Raw genomic sequence first — 23745 nt, forward strand, 5'->3', positions numbered from 1 at the left:
GCTCACCACTCCCCTAGGGGATGGGTCAAATGCAGAGAATAAATTTTGTACCCACATCAGTGTGGGTGACAACCATCGATGGGACTTAAACTTTAACTATGAGCCTTCACCTGCTCCAGAGGTCAGCCAGGCCTGACAGGTTTAGCCACAAGGCTCTCCCAGGATAAGGTTGGTGACCACACATATTTCATCTCACAAGTCAGGATTAGGTGCCCCAGAGTCCAGCTGACAACCCTATTTATCATGACAGGTTAGCAGCACCACAACTAACTCACAAGCAAGCAAATGGTAAACGAGCAGAGGACAAGCTCGCCGTAGCATGTTAACTTGAGCTACGCTCGCTACCACTACTCTGTAAAATACAACAGCATAGCCGTGCAAACCGTTCACCATCATGCGGTTACGGTTCCTAGTAAAGTGTGCAGTCAGTTACATCCTTAGAAGCACTTATTGCAAATCCAGACCAGCTTTGGAACTGCATTTGACAACAACCCTAACCCAACCTAACCCTTTGAATAGTTAAGCAGCTAGCCAACTTAACCTGTTGTGTGTCCTGGGCCTTCCTTTAGGTCTCCTCCTGGTTGGACGTGCCCAGAAAACCATACCAGGGAGGCGTCAGGAGGCATCCCAACTAGATACCCGAGCCACCTCAACTAGCTCCTCTCAATGTGGAGGAGCAGCGGATCTACTCCTGGCCCGTTCCAGATGACCAAACTGCTCACCGTATGTCTAAGGGAGAGCCCAGACACCCTGCGGAGAATACTAATTTTGGCCACTGGCATGTGGGATCTCATCCTTTCAGTCACTACGCATAGCTCGTGACCATAGGTGAAAGGGTTGCACATCTCTCTGTGATAAACGATTCAATATGCATCTCAATTCCCAGGTTACGATTCGATTTAAAAACAATATCCTTTTATTACAGGTCAGTCTGATTAAAAACTATTTGATTCAAAATTATTAAATTCTAAATAATTCGATTTGAATACACTGCAAGAGCAAAATTTGATTCTACAGAAAATATTTTTTGTAGACATCTTATTAAATTAAGATGCCAATTCCTTTAAGTGACTCTCTTTTCATATATGTAAAAGACCACATATCCCAAAGCACTGAGGCTTTATGGCACTTGCAACAAAAAAAGAAAGAAACCAGAATAACTAAATCACATGTCAAATGTATTTATTTTTAAACATGAACCAATAAAATTGGTTGAATCTTTGGATGGAAACTCCATAGTTAAACATAGCACAGAATAAGATTACAGTGCAACTTTTTAGCCTTAGCATTGTGTTTTGAACACTAGAGGTAGGTAATAAGTGCAACATTTCAGTGTAAACAAGTTACACACCTATAAACAAACCATGGGCTGCATGGTGGCACAGTGGTTAGCACTGTTGCCTCGCAGCACGAAGGTTGCAGGTTCGAAATTGGGCTCGGCTGCGGCCTTTCTGCGTGGAGTTGCGTGTTCTCCCCATGCATGCGTGGGTTTCCTCCGGGTACTCCGGTTTCCCCCATAGATCACAACATGCCCTATAGGTTATAAATTGTAAGTCGCTTTGGATAAAAGCGTCTGCTAAATGAATAAACATAAACATAAAACAAGTAACAACAACCTTATAGTGATGGTGGTCATTCATTTCAACATGTAGCCTCAGGCCTGGGGAGCCAGACTAGAAGGACAAAGCAGCAACCACATTCTTATCTCAATACCTAACAGTGACAGGTGCTTCATGTAAAAAATAAAAGAAAATAAATAAATATGTATAAAATAAATCAAACTGCTGCATTTTGACCTGTGAAAGGAACTCACCATACCAAAAATATTTTTTTTAAATGACAGCAATGTTCCTGAGATGGAAGAAGGAAGAGCGAACAAGAGAACTGACATCCAGGGTGAGAGCTGGGTCAAAGGTCACACCAAAATTCCTGACAGAAGGTTTGGTGTGAGAAGCAAGCTGACCAAGAGAGTCTCTGACTTTGGGAACCAGCTTGTTTGGGGCACAGATGAGGATCTCAGTCTTATCTTCATTCAGCTGTAGAAAGCTCCCAGCCATCCAGGTTTCGATAGTCTAAGCAGGAGTGTAAACGCTGCAGCTTAGAAATGTCATGGGGCTTAAATGAGATTTACAGGTGGATGTCATCTGCATAAAGATGGTGGGATATTCCTTTAAAGGAGCTCAGGATGTGCTGAAGAGGAAGCAGATAGAGGAGGAAGAGTAGAGGCCCCAGCACAGAACCTTGTGGGACACCTCTGGTGAGGAAGGTGGTGGAGAACTGAAAATTGGAGACGGCCACAAAGAAAGAACGCTCAGACAGATAAGAAGAGAACCACTCCAGAGCAGTTTCTGATAGGCCTACCCAGTCTCTGAGCCTCTCCAGTAGCAGGTGATGGTCAACAGTATCAAAGGCTGCAGTCAGGTCCAACAGGACCAGAACAGAACAGTCCACTGCATCACTGTGAGTCAGAAGGTCATTCAAGGCCCTAAGAGATGTTTCAGTAGAATGAGCTCTACGAAAACCTGACTGGAAACTATCATAGATGTTATGTTTATCAAGAGCAGCTATGAGTTGTTTAGCCACAACCTTTTCCAAGATTTAGGAGATTAATGGAAGTTTAGAGATGGGTCTGAAGCTGCTGTGGAGAGAGGGGTCAAGACTTGCTTTTTTAAGAAGCGGGTGGATTACAGCATTCTTAAAGTAAGCAGGGACCTGACCAGAAACCAGAGAATCATAAATTATAGTGGGCATGCTGGGACTGATGGACTGAAAAGCACTTTTAAACAAAGATGAGGGTAAGATATCGAGGGGACATGCAGAGGTCTTCATAGAGTTAACTAGTTTGGTTAACTCAGGCAAAGAAACAGGAGCAAAGCTATCTAGGATGATGGGCCTGGTTGGAGTTAGGAGAGGCAGAGATAAGGCTGAGGGAGAGATGCTAGGTCTGACCTTATTGACTTTGTCCACAATGAAAGACAGAATGTTTTCACAGTCTGCAACAGAGTGGATGGAGGCTGTAGGAGAGGCAGGAGAGACGATGCTGCTGATGGCATTAAGCAGCACCTTGGGGTTCCCTTTGCTCTGGGACACCAGGTTGGAGAAATTAGCAACCCTCGCGTCTCTGACTGCAGAGTTGAAGGACGTCAGACGATCCTTTAGATGCAGCAGTTGGACTTGGGAGATGGCTTTTCTTCCACAAGCACTCAATTGTCTGCATTGGTGCTTCAGGCTGCGGATGCTGTCGTTAAATCTGGGAGTAGGGTTCACTGCAGGATCTGATCTGATTCTGACAGGACAGATGTCCAGAAGGCAGTGCTCGTTAAACTGAGAAGTTAAGAAATCTGAGTCGTTATCTGAAGAACAGGGTGGATTAAAAGCAGCAGAAAATTGCTAGCTGTGCACTCATTAAGGAAAAAAGAACTAACCAAGTGGCAAGCAGGAGGTGAGGACACAGAAACTGACAAGTTAAAGAAAATGCAATGGTGATCTGAGATATAAACGTCCTCAGGACAAACACTGCAAGCATTTAGACCCAGGGTAAAAACAAGGTGCAGAGTGTGCCTCCTGGTGTGTGTGGGGCCGGAAACATGCTGGGTAATGCTGAAGGAGTCCATGACGCTGGAGAAGGTCATGGAAAAGTAGTCTGAGGCATGATCAATGAGGATGTTAAAATCACCAACAATCGCCAGTCTGGACAGATTCACAGTGGAGGATAAAAAGTCACTAAACTTTATTTTATACATTTCTATTCAATTTGAGAATATTTCTTTGGAAAATTTAGTGCAAGTAAAGTTCTATTTTAAATTTCATTAAATCTGTACCCATACCAAAAATCTTACATACCAAAAATGAACCAAAACATGAACTTAAAACCAAGGTATGAACCAAACCAGGATTAGGCATACAATTACATTCCTAGTTAGTCACATACACTGAGAGCTAATGGGTTGTGTGAGACTTTTGTTTCAAATCTTGACATTAAGGTAATAATTTACCCATGGAGTCTGTCGTTTGTATTTAAAAACTTTCTCACAAACCACTGAACAGATTTTAAGAAACTCAAACATTAATCGTCTGAAACCAATCCAAATCAGGGTCACCTCAGCCAACTGATTTTAGACAATAAAGTCAATGACTCAGCATATTTTACAGAAATTGAATTCATTTTGTCGTGGCGCTAGCTGAAAGGCATTCACTAGGGCTGTAGCGACGCATCGATGACGTCGACGGCTCGATTCTAAAAATTTGTCGACGTCAGATCCGGAAGTCGACGCACCGCGCCCACTTGTTGCATCCCCAGGAGTTTGTAAATAGAGGAGGAATCTGCCTGTTTTTCCTCTAGTCCGCCCTCTTCTCCGCCTTCACTAACATCTCCGCCAAATACCGAAGACCCGGAACAATGTCCGTCCACTACTAGATTATTTTCCTGTTTTGCCCGCCTTCGTCTCCCGGCAACGGACAACAACTTCCGGGGTCAGATGCGCTGCTTCGTGTCTACCGCAGATGTAGAAAATCACCGGGAGCGTTTCTCCCTTCATTAAGGAGCTTCTTTCGGACATTAGGAGAGCTGTTTTGGTGGTAGCAGTCTCTCCTCCGTGCTGGTCTGTTTGCTGCTGGGTGTTTTTGGTTTATTTAAACGTGGTAACTTGAACTTAACGTTGGTAAAGCTACTGTTAGCATCTTCGCTAACAGCTTCTTGCGTTTGGATAAGCTGTTACGTTTTGGTTTAGAGTTCATCTTTTTTGTGGTGCAGATCTCCCTTTTATTACATTTAGAGTGTTGTGGGTTTTCGGTTTAGTTTAAAATATCACCTTGAGTTTGGTTTAACCACCCAGTTTAGAGTTTGGATCCCTACTTATTTGTACTTTGTTTTAATTCCCCACAGGCAGAATTAGTTTTATTATTCCCAACCTGTGGATGGAAAGATTTATGATTTTTGTTGTTGTAAATAAACCTGATCATCATTTTAACTTTTAAATCCCGTTATTGTCCCTTCCTTTTTGCACACGAGCCAAACTCCCCAGGAAGGGTCGTAACACCACTCCCCTCCCGCACATAAGTGACCAAAACAAAGCAGCATGGAGACACTCCATCTTCTACCACCTCTCAGGCAGCAGCCTGCACTCCCAAGTTCTACACGTCACCAGAACATAACCAACCGCAACACAATAAAAGCAGTGTTATACAAAATGGAAGGTCTGTAGTGTTTATTCTCTTACAGTAACAATTTATCAATTTTTTTGAGGAATTTATTTGAGATTTTCTGGTTTTTGTTAATTGTGCAATAGAAAAATAATCATTAGATTAATTTTCTAAATAGTCATTAGAATAGTCGACTATTCGATAAAATAATCGTCAGAATAATCATTTTAAAAATAATCGTTTACCCCCAGCCCTAGCATTCACATCACACTGACTGGGCCTCAGCACCTCCCTTTGCAACTGGTTGCTGGATTTCCTCAGCCACAGGCCGCAAGTGGTGCGTGTGGGCAACAAGGTCTCAAACAGTATCACCCTGAGCACGGGGGCTCCACAAGGCTGTGTGCTCAGTCCTCTGCTCTTTACACATGACTGAAACATGACTGCGTACCAACCTACAGCTCCAACCACCTTGTGAAGTTTGCGGACGACACAACGCTGGTGGGGCTCATCACCAAGGGCGATGAGACCCACTACAGGAAAGAGGTTGCGCTCCTGACCACTTGGTGCAGAGACAACAACCTCCAGCTAAATGTTAGTAAGACCAAGGAGATCATTGTCAACTTCCATAGAGGCCCACAACAACTACCCCCCATTGACCATCGACGGCGCTGCGGTGGAGAGGGTGAGCAGCACGAAGTTCCTGGGGGTGCACATCAGGGAGGACCTCTCCTGGACAACCAACACAGCTTCACTGGCCAAGAAAGCACAACAGCGCCTCTACTTCCTGCGCAAACTCAAGCGGGCAAGTGCTCCACCACCCATCCTGATCACATTCTACAGAGGAACTATTGAAAGCATCCTCTCCAGCTGTATCACTGTGTGGGGCGGTAGCTGCACTGACTATAACAGGAAAGCTCTACAGCGCATTGTGAGAACAGATGAGAGGATAGTTGGTGCACCACTCCCCTCCCTGCAAGACATTTACACCACTCGCCTCACCCGCAAAGCCATCACAATTGTCAACAACGCCACCCACCCTGCGCACTGTCTGTTCAGTCTCCTGCCCTCTGGAAAGAGATACAGAAGTCTCCGCTCCCGCACTACCAGGCTCACCAACAGCTTTGTCTACCAGGCTGTGAGACTGCTGAACTCTCTTCCCTCACAGATCCCAGGCAGCAGAATCACCAGGGTGACAGGAGTATAGGATGACAGACTGGACCCTATCTCCCCCCCCCCCCCCCCCCCACACACACACACACACACACATATACATGCACATTATACAAAAAGGAAATAGTGGTTGAACCAAGAACGGGGTAAACATTTCTGATTGTAAACAACTACCTCTGCATTGCAATTGCACACACCTGCTGCTTTATGTTTTTGTATATTTTTAACAATATTTACCTGTTTAATATTATCTTATTGTTAGGGACGTTTTTTGTTTTTGTTATTGTTGTGCATTTGCACTTTATGTTGTCAATGTCTACGCATGGGACAGTGTGAAACGTAATTTCAATTCCTTTGTATGGCAAGCACATTCGAAGAAATTGACAAATAAAGTATTCTATTCTATTCTATTAACAGATCACTGATTAATCTGTGTTAGAACTTAGGTGGTGTTTTTCTTTTCCAAATAGGGATTTTGAAGGACATTTTCAAAGTGAATTGAAATCAGTTCATCTGAAATACATGCTTCTATGTTTGACTCTTTTTGCATGTCCGCACAGAAACCAAATTGTAAACCAGTCCATTAAAAAATTAACAACAAAACAAATTTGAGCACATATTTCTTAACGGTATCATACATTTGATGTTATGGGGACTTACCTCCATTTTACTGGCTGCAATGTCCTGATCATAGTGCTCCATCATGTTGGGAAAGAAAGTCATGTTGTAGGGCATCCCTAAGCAGCGGTGGACTTTGATAGGCTCACAGGTGAACAGGCTGTGGGAACCACAGCTTCCAATCCATATCAGAACCAGGCACACCCACAGGCATCCTGGGAACAGCATTACTGCAGATGGCTGGGAGCAAAAGTCTGCTTGTTATGTGAACTACAACAGGTTTCTCAGTTGGCCCAAATGGCGTTATCTTCTGGCTCACACGTTATCCACAAATCACTTTTCCTGGAGACACATTAGAGGCATTTGCAGCAGAAATCCTCCATCCCTGCAACAAATGTGACAGCTGTGAATTTATACTTGGATTATTATTAGGGAATCTCTAAAGCTTATTCTTTGTTTTTATTTAAAAAATATTTTAAACAGGCAAACACTTATCTCCCGGGTTTTAATTTAGGAAGAAACATTTAGACATTAATCAGAGTCAAAAACCAGGCTATCCGTGTGCGTGTATTAGCAACACAGGGTGGAGGAGTCCTAAAGATCATAGCTGCTTTAGAATAAGTCTCAGCTTGTTGGTGCACATTAACCCTCACATTAAGAGCCACGAACATGAATTCTGAGCAGACTGAATTAAATACTCCCACTATCGCTAAAAAAGTAAAAGTGTTAAAAGTACTAAAATTATTACTAATATTTTCCTACTGGCCCACACAGAATCATGTCAGGGGACAAATACTGATAGTAGTTGCATATTTAGGAGCATGGTAATGGCATAATGGACTAAAGAGGTTGTGTTTGAGTCTGTAAGGTTTTCTGTTTTCCTGACAACCAGATTGTTATTAACACGAACTTTAGGACAGCATGAAGACAAGCACAAGTAAATAAAACTGTAATAAACTGTAATTACACTTTCATGGTTAGGAAATAATGCGAGATATTTAGTTTATAGGAAGCAGCAGAAAAGCCATTTAACAGAAAAATCAGACCGACCGCGGGGAGAAGTTTTTGCTAACATCCCTGCTCCGCTGGGACGGGCCGAGTCAACTTCAGTGGAAAAGTACAAACAAACAAAAACTACTGGGGTAAAAACACAGCACTAAAACACTTACCCCAACTGCGAGGAGGCATTTGCCCCGTATCCTCCACGGAGACAAGCCAGAGAGGGATTTGGGAGAGTGTTTCCTGTGATAAGCCACGAACCGTCCCGACTGGAGTTCTTGTTTGGAAAGGAAGTTGGGAAGTAAAGCTGCGTTCAGGGACAGTTGAAAATGTGACCACTTGAGTTTTATTTGGTGTTGTGCGTAATGTGCAACGAGCGTTTTTTCATAAATAATAGTATTACTTAACTGTTAATTGTTTGTTAATTGATTATTAAAAAGTTGCTTTGATGAAAATGAATTTGAGTTTCGATTAAAAAATATTATTTATGTGCACTCTGTATTCTAACCATTAACCAGGGCTGTCCAAACTTTACAAGAAAGTCATCTAGAAAAATGTGATTTATTAAAATAAATAAATAAAATGCAAAGATTATTTCATGGTCCTTTTTAGTTTAGTTTAGTTTAGTTTAGTTTAGTTTGGGTTTAATGAACAAGAACAGCACAGAAGACAATGTTACATTAAGGGCAATAAGTGTTGCTTTGTACAGGGGTTTTCTAGCCAGGGGCTAATTTCCAAACATTGTCCTTGGTTAGACTTTTTTTTTTTTTTTTTGTACTTCTCAAAATAGAAAATATGCAAATTATTAAAAACCTGGATAATTTTTAGGGGAGACAACATTCTTCATTCTAGAAATGCAAGAAACACAAAACCACTCCAAAGGCCAAAAACGGCCCCTGGCCCGCACTTTGGATGTGCCTGGCTTACACATTTGACATGCTTGGTGTGTTTTTTGGTTAACTTAAAGTTGTTTGAAAAAAAGCCCAACAACCTAAACCTAAACAAGTAATAGGTACGTACTTTTTATTTATATAGCACTCATTGCAGAAAGAGAATCAAAAAGTACTTCACAGAGGTCAACAAAAACAAATAATAAAGTCACAATCATCTAGAAAACAAAACAGCAAATATCATAAAATTGTTTAAAATCTGAAAAAAATAAAGTAATGAATTTGTAAAATGATCATTCATTCATTCATTAAATTGTTATAAATATCATAAAGCAATTGAAAGATGATTATAAATTTCAGGTAAAAAAGGAAGAAAAGCACAAAAGATTTCAGTAAAAAGCAGCTGTAAATAAAAGGGTCTTCAGCTGTTTGAATAGGTGACCTGACTGTCAATATTACGTAACAGGGCTGGGCGATATGGCCTAAAATCAATATCACAATATATTGAGGATTTCACCTCGATAACAATGGACAATAACTGTAGGTATGTGCAGAAACAAACGTTGTCCACTAGATGGGGCTGTCACGTGTACTACGTTGACTTATATTTTTACGTGACAGGTGGTACAGCTTCTTAAAGGGACATGAACGTTGCCAACCTTCACACAACTTTTCATGTTTTTATTATCAAATTTATTGACATGGTAAAAATTATCACAATAATAGTCAGAAATTTCGATAATGATACATTTTCGATTTATTGCCCAGGCCTGCTACGTAAGCATAAATGAAGTTGATTCCTGAGTCAGGGTGCAACAGCCTGAACAGAGCGATCACCTCACTTTTATATCTGGTCTTTGAAACTTCTAGAAGGTTCTGGTTTGTGGGCCTGTGGGCTCTGGTTGGAGCATAAGGCATATGCAGTTCAGTAATATAAGGAGGAGCTTGACCATGTAGAGCACTGAAATGTATAGACCCAATGAAAGTTAGTGCACTTCTGTTTGCTCCAGTTAGGAGCCTCGCTGCAGAGTTCTGGACCAACTGAAGACGGTCAAGACATTTTTTTTATTAAAATATGTAAAAAGTGTGTTACAGTAATCAAGACAGGAAGAGATAAAGGCATGGATAACCATTTCAAGTTCATGTCTGGACACCAAACTTCATAGTTTGGAGATATTTCATACGTGATAAAAACAGTTTCAGACTAGTGTTAATGAGTGGCCTTCAATAGACATTGATTGATCAAAAACATCCAAATTCCTCAGGTTTGACTTGATGGCTAAAGATAAATGACCAAGTTGTTGTCTAATCACAGGAACCGTGCTCTCGGGGGCAACGATCAGACATTCAGTTTATTCAGAGTTTAACAGAAGGAAGTTATCTTCTAGCCAGTCGGTGATAGCTGATAGACATGGTAGTACAGCCAGTTTCCAGAACTCAGAATCCTTAAAGGAGCAGTACAGCTGAATGTCATCTGCATATTGGTGATAGGGGACAGTATGGAAAGAATCCAGCCTGATGTACTTTGCCAGAAACTCCAGAAGACACAGGTGGGGGCCTCAACTATCACCTGGATTAAAGACTACCTGACAAACAGACCACAGTTTGTGAGACTGAAGAACTGCACATCAAACCAGGCGATCAGTAACATTGGAGCACCACAGGGGACTGTACTCTCGCCATTCCTTTTCACCCTGTATACCTCAGACTTCCAGTACAAATCAGAGACCTGTCATCTACAGAAATACTCAGATGACTCTGCAGTTGTCGGGTGTATCAGAGATGGACAGGAAGCTGAGTACAGAGAGCTGGTGGAGCACTTTGTGGCATGGTGTGGAAACAATCATCTGACCTTGAACGTGAACAAAACAAAGGAGATGATTTTAGACTTCAGAAGAAACAGGGTGGAGTCAAACACTGTTTCCATCATGGGAGAAGAAGTGGAGGTGGTTGAGGAATACAAATACCTTGGAGTTCACCTGGACAACAGACTGGACTGGAGAAAGAACAGCGAAGCCGTTTACAAGAAGGGACACAGCAGACTGCACTTCTTGAGGACACTTAGGTCCTTCAATGTCTGTAGCAAGATGCTGCAGATCTTCTACAAGTCTGTTGTTGAGAGTGTAATCTCTTCAGCCATCGTCTGTTGGGGTAGCAGCATCAGAAGCATCGACCTGAAAAGGCTCAACAGCCTAATAACAAAGGCTGGTTCTGTTCTGGGGACGACTGTGGAACCACTGGAGGAGATAATGCAAAGAAGGATTCTCCAGAGAATCAAGAAAATTATGGACAACCCTGAGCATTCTCTTCACAAGACTGTCCGACAACGGAAGAGTGTCTTCAGTCAGAGGCTTCTTCCGTTTCGCTGCAACACTGACCGCTACTGGAGATCCTTCCTGTCAACAGCCATTGTAATATACAATAACTCTTTGATGATTTGATTATTATTATTATTCTGAGCTACTACAGCAATCAATTTCCCTCTGGAATTAATAAAGTATTTTTAATTGAATTGAATCACATATCCTTATTCATAGCTAGACATATTTAGGGCAGATGGCAGTCTACGTGTGTGGCGTCGTGCAGGTGAGCAGTTTGCTGATGTCAATATTGTGGAAAGCGTGGCCCATGGTGGCGGTGGGGAACTTGTATGGGTAGGCGTATGTTATGGACAACAAACTCAGGTGCAGTTTATTGATGGCATTTTGAATGCACAGAGGTACTGTGACAAAATCCTGAGGCCCATTGTTGTGCCATTCGTCCACGACCATCGCCTCATGTTGCAGCATGATAACGCACGTTCCCATATTGCAAGGATCTGTACACAATCCCTGGAAGCTGAAAACATCCCAGTTCTTGCATAGCCAGCATACTCACCAGACATGTCACCCATTGAACATGTTTGGGGTGTTCTGGCTCGGCGTATACAACAGCGTGTTCCAGTTCCTGAAGAAGAAGATGATAATGAAGATGATGATAATGATGATGAAGAAGAAGAAGAATAAGAAGAAGAAGAAGAAGAAGATGATGATGATGATGATGATGATGATGATGATGATGATGATGATGATGATGATGATGATAAATTACAGCAACATGATCCTCAGTAAAGCATTAATGTGATTTAAATCACATGAGTCGTACACCATCACTCCACTTGGAGGCGCTGTTTGTCAGGTCTGCTCACGTTCATGTGACCGACCGCCGTGCAGGGCAGAGGCGGGGTTAGAATGTAACGTTCACCGTCCAGTCCAGCTCTCAGCCCAAGAAGTATCGGTGCAAATAGCTTCTCTCCCGTCGAGTCGCCGTGGACCGGAACCACAAACCCCGAACATCAGATGACACTGGAGGCGCAGGCGCCGCTGCAGAAGAGGACGGGACTGACTCACAACACATTCATATGCGGGACGTAAGCCGGTGGCCCGTTAAGAGACAAGAGAACCGGATCCAGAACCTTCACATTTACGTGCGTAAGGTGCTCCGGGGATCTGGGAGGGTGCGTGGTTCTGTTCTGCTGCGAGATGCAACAGGGTTGGTTATCCGTCCGTTCCCACAGCTAGTGGACGGAGGCGCTGGCCTGTTGCTAGGAGACCTTTTGACAGCTGGAAGCTTTTGGAAAGTGACAGCTAATGCGTTAATGGGGTTTGGTTATTTGGCAACCCAAACCTTCCTCCTGGAGTCTGTTCATGCGGAAATCCTGACTTAAAAAAACAAAATATTATTGTGTTTTCTCCTTTCGTTTTTGTTTACTTATTTGTGGAATTTTAAGCACGTTGAAGATACTACTATAATTTTTAAATCTAAGTCACCAATCCTAAACGTGTGCTTATTCAGCTCCCAAAGAGCCCGTATGTATGGCATTTTCAGTTAATTTGCTAGATTTTGCTTGATGCTCAAATTAATAAGTGCAGCATGTGTTGGCCCACTCGTCCTCAAAGCGCTGCCTGTAGCTGTGTGTCTGAAGGTCATTCATAAGTCAATCACCAGATCTCAGAGGAGACGACAGTTGTTCTCAACCCTTCTGCACTTAAGCTCATTAATACTCAAGTTCACTTCCTTCCTTCAGCAGAGACATCTGAGGAGACCTGGGGCGTCCGCGTGTTGCACAGCACATGATTCAGTCATCCAGTGCATCTTGAAGTTTTGTTTTGTGTTTGTGTATTCAGGTGTGTGAAGGTTGTAGCTACATAATCAGGACTTGATGTAATTTGGGCTCTGGGGTTGCTCTGAGAAATGCTGAGCTGGTAGTCTGCGCTCCGGCTCATGTCTCTGCTCTAAAAGGACATGAAGAAGCAGCTGTAAGAATTGTCAAAGTCAATAGCACTGCAGCCGAGGCATGTGAGGCACGATGTGTTGTTACATTTATTCACACTTTGCAAAGGAGGCCATGACAGTTGGGTGGGACGGGTGTACTGAGTGAAGCTGACACGCTGTTCTGTCCTGTCAGGCTGATGTTTGTCACCGGCGAGGAGACCAGTCCTCAGGAGCTCCATCACACCTCCCATCCACCTCCATCAGCTCTGCCTTTGTAAAGGGGCATGCCTTCTGAAACAAGCCTCAGGTATGTGGCTGCACCCGTGCCGTTTCACGCTGCATCAAACACACTGACAACATGATAGTTAATGGATCTAGAGTCACGGTCCTTCACCAGGAAGATCCATGCAGGAATCAGTATAAGTGTTGTCTCCTTTTGTGCTTCAAAGTCTTCCTTTTAAAAATTAACTGATTGCATCTCACTTGTTGCAGGCTTCTTCCTGAAGGGACTTAGTTTGGCAAAATGGCGTTTTTGTCCTGCAGGACTGAATAGCCAGTGGCAATTTGGGACACAGCCAAGACCCGTTTGCTTTAAATGGCTCTGGTGTGTCCAGATCATGCAATAATTACACCTTCTTTTGTTTTGAATTGCATTTATTCACCTTTATTTTCCATTTATTTACATGGAATTCTCTAGTTATTCACAAGTAGAATTATCAGCAGCAGCAAAACGTAGCTCTTCTGGAGCATCCAAGGTCATGCACGCCCTGCAGGAATGTCTCAACATTTCTGCCAAAGTAACATTTTAACATGAAACTTAGAACAATATAAAAGTTTATAAAATAACGTTGCATGAATTGTTGTTCATTAGTAGATGGGAGCTGTCTAAATGCAAAAGTGAGCAGGGCTATGAAAGTTATTTTCGTCCTACGCCCTGAATCACTCATATGTTTCATTTCAGTTCAAAAGAAAAAATAGTTATGTGTGTTTCTGTCACGTAATTTGAGATTTATTTGCTTGCAAATATTCAGAATTAAAACGGCAACAAATCAGAAGTCACATATTTGACATCACAGCGGAATCCTCCCCCAGCATAGCTGCCACTTTCCACATGGCCAGAGTGGTTTTTTCCACGTTTAATGCTCCTGCTTTCATCCTAAAAGAAGGACGTGAACCTCGCTAAACTCAGACACCTTTCTCCTTGTTCCCCTTGTCTAGTTTGATGACATAAATGTAGAGAGACAAGCAGTTGGGAGTCCTCTGGACTCTATAACTTTAAAATTCACAGACATCATGTGTGAAATCTATGGCTCGTATCAAACGGGATCAGAAAATAACTTTTATCGCCCCAAAGACTCCCATTCATTTTTGGGACAGCAGGGAGCCATGGACTATACCCTCCTGAGGAGAGCTTTTGCTTGGTGCACACATTTAGTTTCAGCCAGCTAGTCAGTATTGAAAGACTCTAAAAAACAACAAAACATGTATTAATACATGTTTTTATATATCATAAATGAATACATTATATTATTAAATACATGACCAGACGTCTTTACAACTGCAGCGTTGATGAGACGCTGTAGGTCTGGAGTGGTCAGAACCAGTCAGAGATGTGGGGACAGTGTCAGAGAAGGAAGAAGAAGAAGAAATGTCACCGAGATGCACCATGAGAAAAACCGGCTGGTCGGTTCAGCGCTCGGCCATTCAGGTGCCAGGCACCAGTGCTATTCACTGACCAGGCACACGTTCTCATTAAATCATTTATTAAATATGGATTCTTATTTTCAGTTTAACAATATAAATGAAACACTGAATACATGGAGAAAAACACGATAACAAGTTTGAGGAGTCTTCAAGACTTTCTGGGAACTGCGATGGACGGGCAATCTGTCCAGGGTGTACCCTGCCTGTCTGCCCGAGGTCTGCTGGAGATGGGCACCAGCCCCTGTGATGCTGCATGGAAAAGTGGGATAGGTTTCCTAGGAAATGGTTACTCATAATTGTAGGTTGTTGAACAACATCAGTTTGAAGAAATAAAGTTTCATTCTGAGACCAACTTCTGGATTAGAACTATTCCGATCTCTAAAATGTCTCGCTGGTTCATTACTAGTTTATAAACCTGAACACCAGCGTCAGACTGACACCAGACTATTGCACACATAGAAATCCATGGTTACTTGTAGACAGTGTTAGCAGCAGCAGGAAGCTGCAGCACGTCTAGAGCAGACTAACTGTGCAATGCAAAATTATTTGATCAACTAAGTATTTAAAATAGCGTTGCATGAACTGCCCTGACATTTTGGAGACTGGAGTTGGAAGACAGAAGCAACCCACTTTGGTTCTGGCTACACTCTGACTAGCTGTTAGCTTATCAGTATGATCAGAACTAATCTCTGTGTCTCTAATCTGAGGTAATTCAAAGCTATCTAGCTGAAACATTAGTGATTTTTTATAACGCTACATGAGTCAACATAAACCTTTAAAAACACACATGCAAGATGTGTAAGAGGTGGGCAAGTCAGGGGTGCGGGTATTGATCCCATTTCCGCATTGCTGTGGCAGCCTGACCCCCAATTTTAAATGCACATTAAACACTTCCACCAACGACATTCCACGCAAACACACACTTAGGGCCTTGGGAGTGAACACACTCAACGGCATTTGGCAAGGGGATCTTTCAGCCTCATCCCGAGTGCCGGTGCCCACTGCCAATTTTAAACTGCACTTAGACACAGAGGGCTGTGGGGGGAAGTGGGGTTGTGTGGATGCATTAGCTGCTGTAGGCCAGACGATTCCTGCACTGTCTGCTCACCACAGCCATGGAATACACCTCATCAACACGCATCAACACTGTATTGGAGCAGGCGGAGAGAGACTAGGGGTCTTAGCACACCTCTTTTGTCTCTTGGCTTCCAGGGACTGGAGGCTAGGAGGGGGATCTGGCCGTCTGGTTGGGGTCTGGCGTGGTGGGTTGCTTTGCTCGGCATTGGGCGGGGGAGCCTGCTCATCATCACCCCAGCAGAAAGGGGCAAACTCTGGGAACCGGTGATGGTTGTACCCTTTGTGCAGCAGTACCGGGACCAGAGTGAATAGGGTGTGTATGGGGGGCATGAGTGGGTGTCTAGCATTCATTTTTGTAAGTCTTAGGTTGTATGTGTATGTGTGCACATGAGGGAGGGAGTGTGTGACTGTGTCTGTGTATAACTGTATATGTCAGGTGGGGTCTTTGAGTCAAAGACTTTGACTCCTCCCCTCTCCTGGGACTTCTTGTGCTACTACACATCTTCGCCTGCCCTCCCCCTGCCACATTTGGTGTGGAGTGCTGTGCCTTGGTCTGCCTGAGTGTTCGCGGCTCCCGGGTCAGGGGGTTTAAGATTTTTGGAGTCTGCCTGTTTGATCCCGGTGGCTGCCTGGTGGGATCTGAGTCCCTGGGCTCTGTCGGGTCCCCGGCGGGGCTGGTCGCCCCTGGGACATAACGCAACTAACAGCAAAAGCATAGAAGCAGACAAATATGGAGGATCTGGTCTTTGCATAACATGCATTGAATTCCATAAAATTTGGTTCTCAAATTAATCATAGAAAAAATTCTGAATAGACATTTATCCTCTCCATGTGCACACAGGGATTTTCTTCTGTATTGTTTATAGACCTCTATAAAACTGCACTATTTGCACAAAAACAACCAAAATTCAAACTTAAGGCGACAACTTCAGCAAAAATGAAGAAAAACAACTGGAGAAGTGAACAAAAGACCCTAACCAGCAACATTCCCAGAGACAACATTATGTTAGAATCTTCAGAATGTTAACATCCTGGTACTTCTAGGAGTTATTGTTACATGAGTAGTTGTGATTGATCTAGGTAAACAGTGTAACACATCAGCTCTTTAACAAAGGAAAAGATTCAGGTATCCTGAGAAATAACATCAGGAAACAAAAAGCACCAAGAGTCAGGAAAACGCTGCCAGGGAGGAATAGTTTATCAGTTCGTCTGTAATGTCCTGTTACTCAATGCCTTTTTGTCTGATGCCTTTTTTTCAAGATCTGATCCCTTTTTGTCTGTCAGCTTCTTTTCCTGAAAACGGCTCATTTTTCATCTGACGCTTGTTTTCCGGACGCCTGATTCTTTTTGTTTGAAACGCTTTGTTTCCATTCTGACGTCTGAAGATGCTTTCCTCAAATCAAATCCAAATTTCTTTGCAGAGCACTTTACACGAAGAGAAGAACAGTATATACAGATTAAAGGTACAACCAGTTCAGTTCAACATATTCTGACCCTCACCCTTTTACGGCACAAAACACAGCCCTTGTTCTGTTATCTTTAACTGAATATAAAATCCAAATAAACACGATGCTTCTGTAAGTAAACAAGGATTTCAGTGACAACGGGGCTCATAAATTAAAAGAACAGATCAATGAAGACCACTGAGACATATATAAACTAAAACAAAGACATTAACGTTGATCCTGAAAGGCACAGGGAGCCGATGCAGCCACCTCCTGAGACACAAAGAAGTTAAATTCATAAGCCTCGTGTGCTAGATGAGTGAAAAGAGCAGAAATTAGTGGAAGTTTCCTTTATTGTTAATGCAGTAATCGTCATGGTCACCTCAAATCAAACAGGCATTACATTAGTTTGGTAACACTTTTATTGAAGCCCTTTTTGATTTTGACAGAAATTGTGCAGCATGCATGACTCAGGTGAATGCTAACCCTTTAGCTTAACTAACATGATCAAGCTGCTGCTTTGATCTCCTGTCAGACTTACTTTTATAAGCTGCTGAACCACCTTCTCCCTTTTGACTTGCCTCCGATACTAAAATCACAAAAGGCTCAAAATTCAAAATGCTCCAAATGTTGCAGCAAATCTCTGTTTGTATGTCGATGTTTCTGCAATCCATGAAAAATGACAACAACAGGGGCGTGTCCAGGGAGTGGCCTGGGGTAGCACATGCCACCCTTGGAATCTGATTGGCCACCCCAGGTGCCACCACACTAATTTACCTTTAAATAGGCTTTTCATTGTCCACAAAAGGCTTGGGGGTAAAATAAAATAAAAGCATAACCATTGGTGCCACCCATGCACAAAGCTGTGCCTCTCCTGGGCCACCCCATTTTAAAAGATCTGGACACGCCACTGGACAACAAACAGAAAACTTTCATTGTATTTCCATCCTTGTTGCTTGTGCTCACAGCAGAAGAAAAGCTTTCATTTTTAAGATCCTAAATCCAAAAGTTTTCAAGCTTTTAGGAAAAATAATTAATTTTAAACTTTTGGTTTCATCATGTTTTCATTTCATGAATAAAAAAAATACAATTTTCTGTTCTTCCTTTTGGTAAAATCAGACGAACAGATGTTAACGTCAGTCCCTCTAACCTTACATACCTTGTTGTTTGTTTTGTTGATGTTTACATGTGGTACACTATGAAGGCTGTTGTTATTGTTGAAGATCCATCTTGCTAAACCAATATATTAGTATTCACGTCAAACATAGTGTTCCCTCTAGAAGAACAACATGTTTATGGGATTCACGTGAATCACTAAGCAGGTGATGGGAAATACTTTAATTCTGATTGTTATTAATAACTTTTTGTTTTTAAATGAAACCTACAAAATCCAGCTTGACACCATGCACGTGGTCCCTGTGTCTGTTTCAGCAAGGACATGCTAACAGGACAAAGACTCTGCCATTCGAAGTCCCACCAGGACTCGGTTCTCTCCGCTCTCAACCAGCAGAGGAAGGAAGGACAGCTGTGTGATGTCACCCTGGTGGCCGGCGAGCAGAAGTTCCACGCCCACAGAGCCGTCCTGGCAGCATGCAGCGATTATTTCAGGGTGAGGACGTTTTCCAGTTCAAGTTTTCCCTAAAACATTCAGATTGTTTGAGGAGTTCAGATCTTTATCTTGACCAAATGAGGCCACGCCCATGCTAAAGCTCACCTACACCTGGATTTCATCTGGACTGAGCCTCAGCATTTACTGCAGTTTGGCCACAGAGGAGCTTTAGCTAGACACACTCTTTCAGATATCCCTGTCGCACAAGGAGAAGTACACTCAAGAGATTTAATGTTGGGACTCTGAGAAGATTAGAAGGTAGACACTAATCCTCCTCTAAATGAGACGCAGATTAAATATGTCCAAGTTGCACAGGGATTATGCCTCCTGTGTGTGCTCATAGGTTATTAATGCATTTCTCCACTGAGAACTGGCAACAGGCACACTGCTCTGCTCCTTTTGTGATTCATTTTTGTTAATCAGATTTCTTTATGAACGTCGTTCTTTTAAGTTTCATCTTGGCCCAGCACCACTGTTATTCTCATACTCAGGTTATTAGATCAAGCTGCAATGCTAAGCAAGAAAAACTCCCTCCGCTCCGGCGCTTCCCCGTTTCCCTGGAGTGGCCTAACAATATTAGCTTCATTTTGTCATTTGACTCCACTGAAGAGTTTAATTTTGTTCATTTACTGAGAGGATGGAGAGGCTCATATACCTCATCCCTCTCTCTCTCTGGCTGTTTTTCCAGATGAGGAACTTCTGCTCATGTGACTGTAATAAAATACCTGGCCAGACGTGACATGCTTCTCTCATCCTGAATATGATCGTTTCTGGTTTCATCACTGCATTAACATGTATGGACAGCCTTGGGAGATGCAGTCAGATCAGACACTTCAGCATGACTCACCACGAATAAAATCTGTATCGTTTTTTTGTTTCATATCTTAAACTAACATTAGTCTGACTAGTTATGTGACAATTCTGTCTTTACATCCATCTGTGTTTGCTAATCTGAAACATTTAGGCATGAACCCCCCCCCCCCCCCCCCCAAAAAAAAACACCTGTAGAGAGAAATAGTGTCAAGCTAACCCTCATTCGTTAATATTTGACTTCTAAGAGCCAGACTTCTCTGTAATCCTCTGAAGTGTTCTTGATCAGTAATTCTCCAGACGTTCTAAATGTCTTGTAATGTTTTCAGAGGAAAGCCTTTGTTTCAGCTAAAACACTTCTCAACTCAAGAGATGGACCAGAGTTTATTCCACTAATACTTTGTCACAAACTGTTCTGAAAACAGATCTTGAGGCACTTTGCTTCTTGTCAGTAAGACTCAGTATTTTGGAACTCTGATTTTTTTTTAAAGAAACAAAATGATATTTCAATATTTTCTCCCCTTTAGTTACTGAATATCAATCGGCTTTGTATTTTATAAAATTGAAAAATGCTATTAGTCATCTTTAGAAGAAGGAGAGGTTACTTGTATATTGTCTTTTGAGAAAAAAAATGCCCAAGGTGCTTCACAAGTACAATAAAAAAATTAGAATAAAAACAAAGGAAACAGAAATGACAGAAACACCAGCCTGAACAGGTGATGTTGAAATGGACTGGGATGACATGAGTCTGTCCGGAGGATGTAAAACTTAGCTCCTAGTAGCCTGGAACAATGGGGTACAGTTTGTGAAATGAGCAACACAGCTAAACGGGTGATCAGCGGCTGAGTTATAACCACCAGATTGGTCATATTTTGACATCCCAATCCTCAACCAGCAGTTGCTGAAGGTCAGCCATTATGATGATGCTGGTCACTCTAATCAGACAAGTGTTAAGTTGAGTTCAGACCTGGGCCTTCATTTATCAAATGTTTGTACACTATTAAAAATCCAACTTGCAATTTGTTTGGAGAGTTTAAAGTTTTAAGTCAGTTGAACGTTTTAACTTGCAAAATGTTAATACAGAAAAGCAAGCACCTAAAAAGTTGACTGAACTTAAAATTGTATTGCAACTGGTTGCTTTACTTTTTTAAGTTCACTGGACTTTTTTTTACAGTGTAGAAACTGTTCTATATTCCATCCTTTAAGTGAAATTCAGAATGCTTGAGATGAGTCAGACGATGGTGGTGTCATCTGTAGACTTGATAAGCTTGACAGATTCATGGTTGGAGGTGCAGCCGTTGGTGTACAGGGAGAAGAGCAGACAGGGGAGAACACATCCCTGAGGGGAACCGGTGCTGATGATCCATCAGTTCCATAAAATCCTTGTTTGATATCTTCATGTTGTGGGTTTGTCCATGGAAACTGGGAGTATTGTGGGCTCAGAGAAATGAGGGCATCCAACATGGATGGCATAATGCAGCTCAGTGATGGCTGTGAGATGCCTCATCTAGCTGCTATCTCATGTTAAAAGGTGGCAAAAAATCGAGATGACATTCCATGTGCCAAACCAGCTTCTGTAGCCGACGATCAGACCGCCAAGGTCCCTGTCTTCGGCTACCATTGTCACACAATGCACCCAACCACTTTGCCCCCTCCCATGAGTGATGAGCCAATGAGAAGGGGGACCAACATTTCCTTTTCGGGCTGTGCTCAGCTGGGCTCCATGGTTGAAAGCCTGGCCACCAGGTGCTCACCGCCATGCCCCACCTCCAGACCTGGGTCCAGAGGGGGGTCCTGGTGACCCGCGTCTGAGAGAGGGAACACTGTTTTCATGTATATTTTTCTTCATAAGGGGTCTTTGGGGGCATACAATTGTCCCCCATCTTGATGCCTGTACGTTGAGGTTTACCCCGGTGAACGAGAGGGTAGCCTTCCTTCGCTTACTTATGGGGGTAACAGGTCCTGACTGTGGTTTGTGCTTATGTGTCACGAGCGCCAGTGAGGTGAGGATCCCATTGCAGGGGAAGAAGGCAGGAGGGCAGGCAGACAGGAACATTTTAGGAAGGTTTTAATAAAGAACACGCTGGACATAGAAACAATGATCTGACAAGACAAAAAGGACTGACAGGGTTTAAATACAGGAGGAGCTGGGACCTTGGGTCATTGGGAGATGAGAGCCCGGTGGGAGCAATTAACATGGACACAGGACTGAACAGACTGGGGAGACAGGACAGAGTGTGACATTATGCACCACACTACATTTCAGAAAACCCACACTTTTTGGACGACATTGACTACGTTTACATGCAGCCAATATCCGGGTTATGATCGGGTAAGGTCGGTATTCGGGTTTCTGAGTTGATCAGAATAACCCGTTTACAAGCATAAATAGAAAGAGTTACCCCTAACTTGCATAACCCGATTTAAATGCAGACGTTGGGGTAGCGTCAGGACGTATGGACTACGTCCAGACGCAATATGCGTCATTTCCGGTTGTTCTTGTTTCAGTATCAGTGAAAACAACAACATGTTTCCCAGTTCGGAAGAGATGGCGACTGCGTTTGTGCTTTAGTTTCTTCGTCACTCCGAAAGTGTGGTGCTGTGCCGCAACTCGCCATGTTGCTCTCAACTTGTTGTTTACTTCCGGTGTTCTAGTGCATACAAGACGTCTCGCTACTCAAAAGACCAAGATTCCTTGCGAACAGAGCATGCGCAGAACACACGCTTTGATGGGGATATCCCGATACGCGTTTACACGACCAAACTTTCGGGTTAGAAAAGGGTTACCCCAGGTGTAGTAACCGGGTTTTTAAAAACCCGGTTATGAGCATATCCGGGTTTTTGGCGGTGTTTACATGGACCTGTGGAACCGGGTTATTGTGAATATTCGGGTTTTAAAAGGGTTACTGGCTGCTTGTAAACACACTCATTGAGTCCAAGTGAGCTCTGTTCTGTGCCTCCATTGTTGAGGCAGCTGACCAGAGCTGTGGCCGCAGGGTTGTCGGTGCCTGTCGTGGTGGCACCCCCAAACTCGCTGGTGGACACCCACAATTAGAAATATTTTCTGGCTAATAAAAAACGAGTCCTATGAGGTCTTTTTGGCCTGTGGGGTATGCAAGCGGAATGTGGCTCAGGTGGTCGTGGAGGCAGAAACCCAGGCATGGGAGGAGTTCGGTGAGGCCATGAAGCAAGACCTCTGCACAGCTTCAAGGAGATTCTGATCCACCATCCGGTGCCTCAGGAGGGTAAAGCAGTATGCTACCAACACTGTTTATAGTGGGGACTGTGTGCTGCTGACCTCGACTCAACTCAGGACATTGCGGATCAGTGGGTGGAGTCCTTGGAAGTCCTCCTTGATCCTACTGGAACATCTTCCTGTTAGTTAGCAGAGTCTGAGATCTCTGGGTTGGACTCTCTGATCTCTGGGGCTGAGGTCACTAAGGTGGTTAAAAAGCTCCTCGGTGGCAAGGGCCCGGGGGTGGATGCGATCCGCCTGGACTTTCTTAAAGCTCTGGATGTCATAGGGCTGTGTTGGCTGACATGACTCGGCAATAACGCGTGGACATCACAAGCAGTTCCACTGCGCTGGCAGACTGGGATGGTGGTCCCCCTATTTGAAAAGGGGAACTGTGGTGTGTGTTCCAACTACAGGGGCATCATACTCCTGAGCCTCCCTGGTAAGATCCGTCGAATAGTCGAACCTTGGATTCAGGAGAAGCAATGTGGTTTTCATTCTGGCCGTGGAACACTGCACCAGCTCTATTCCCTTTGGGGGTTCCTGGAGGGTGCGTGGGAGTTCGCTCAACCAATATACACTGTTAAGAGCAAAATATAATTTTCTGTGCTGCTTTAGTGTTGCAACAACATTACATTATTAAGAAACTGTCTTACCTCGTGTTTTACTACAGTATCCTTGAAGCTTCCGGTGCTCAGATTAATAAGAATGTGTTGTCTCAGCTGTGAGAATAGACAATCTGATCAGTAAAATGTCTGTCAAGAACTGTGGAAACTTTCAGAGGACCTCAAC

General features: G+C 43.2%; 2 protein-coding genes across 5 annotated transcripts in view; one reads left to right on the forward strand and one right to left on the reverse strand.

Moving 5' to 3' along the window:
- The window catches only part of fzd6 (frizzled class receptor 6), a 28773-nt gene extending 20541 nt beyond the window's left edge, over positions 1-8232 (reverse strand). For both annotated transcript variants that reach the window (XM_015949264.3, XM_070550910.1), the window contains exons 1-2: positions 8100-8232; positions 6973-7315 (exon numbers count right to left, since the gene is read on the reverse strand). In XM_015949264.3, the coding sequence (XP_015804750.1) occupies positions 6973-7158 (186 nt within the window). In that variant the 5' untranslated portion in view covers positions 7159-7315; positions 8100-8232. The remainder of the gene's footprint in view (positions 1-6972; positions 7316-8099) is intronic.
- Positions 8233-12052: 3820 nt separating this feature from the next.
- The window catches only part of klhl32 (kelch-like family member 32), a 60394-nt gene continuing 48701 nt past the window's right edge, over positions 12053-23745 (forward strand). The window contains exons 1-3 of one of the 3 annotated variants that reach the window (XM_070550915.1): positions 12053-12285; positions 13267-13380; positions 18731-18908. In XM_070550915.1, coding sequence (XP_070407016.1) covers positions 13358-13380; positions 18731-18908 — 201 coding nt within the window. In that variant the 5' untranslated portion in view covers positions 12053-12285; positions 13267-13357. Of the gene's footprint in view, positions 12290-13266; positions 13381-18730; positions 18909-23745 lie in introns of all 3 variants that reach the window. The other 2 variants (XM_070550914.1, XM_070550913.1) reach the window with 2 other exon arrangements.

This window comes from Nothobranchius furzeri, chromosome 5, assembly GCF_043380555.1.
Source record: "Nothobranchius furzeri strain GRZ-AD chromosome 5, NfurGRZ-RIMD1, whole genome shotgun sequence".
Lineage (NCBI taxonomy): Eukaryota > Metazoa > Chordata > Actinopteri > Cyprinodontiformes > Nothobranchiidae > Nothobranchius > Nothobranchius furzeri.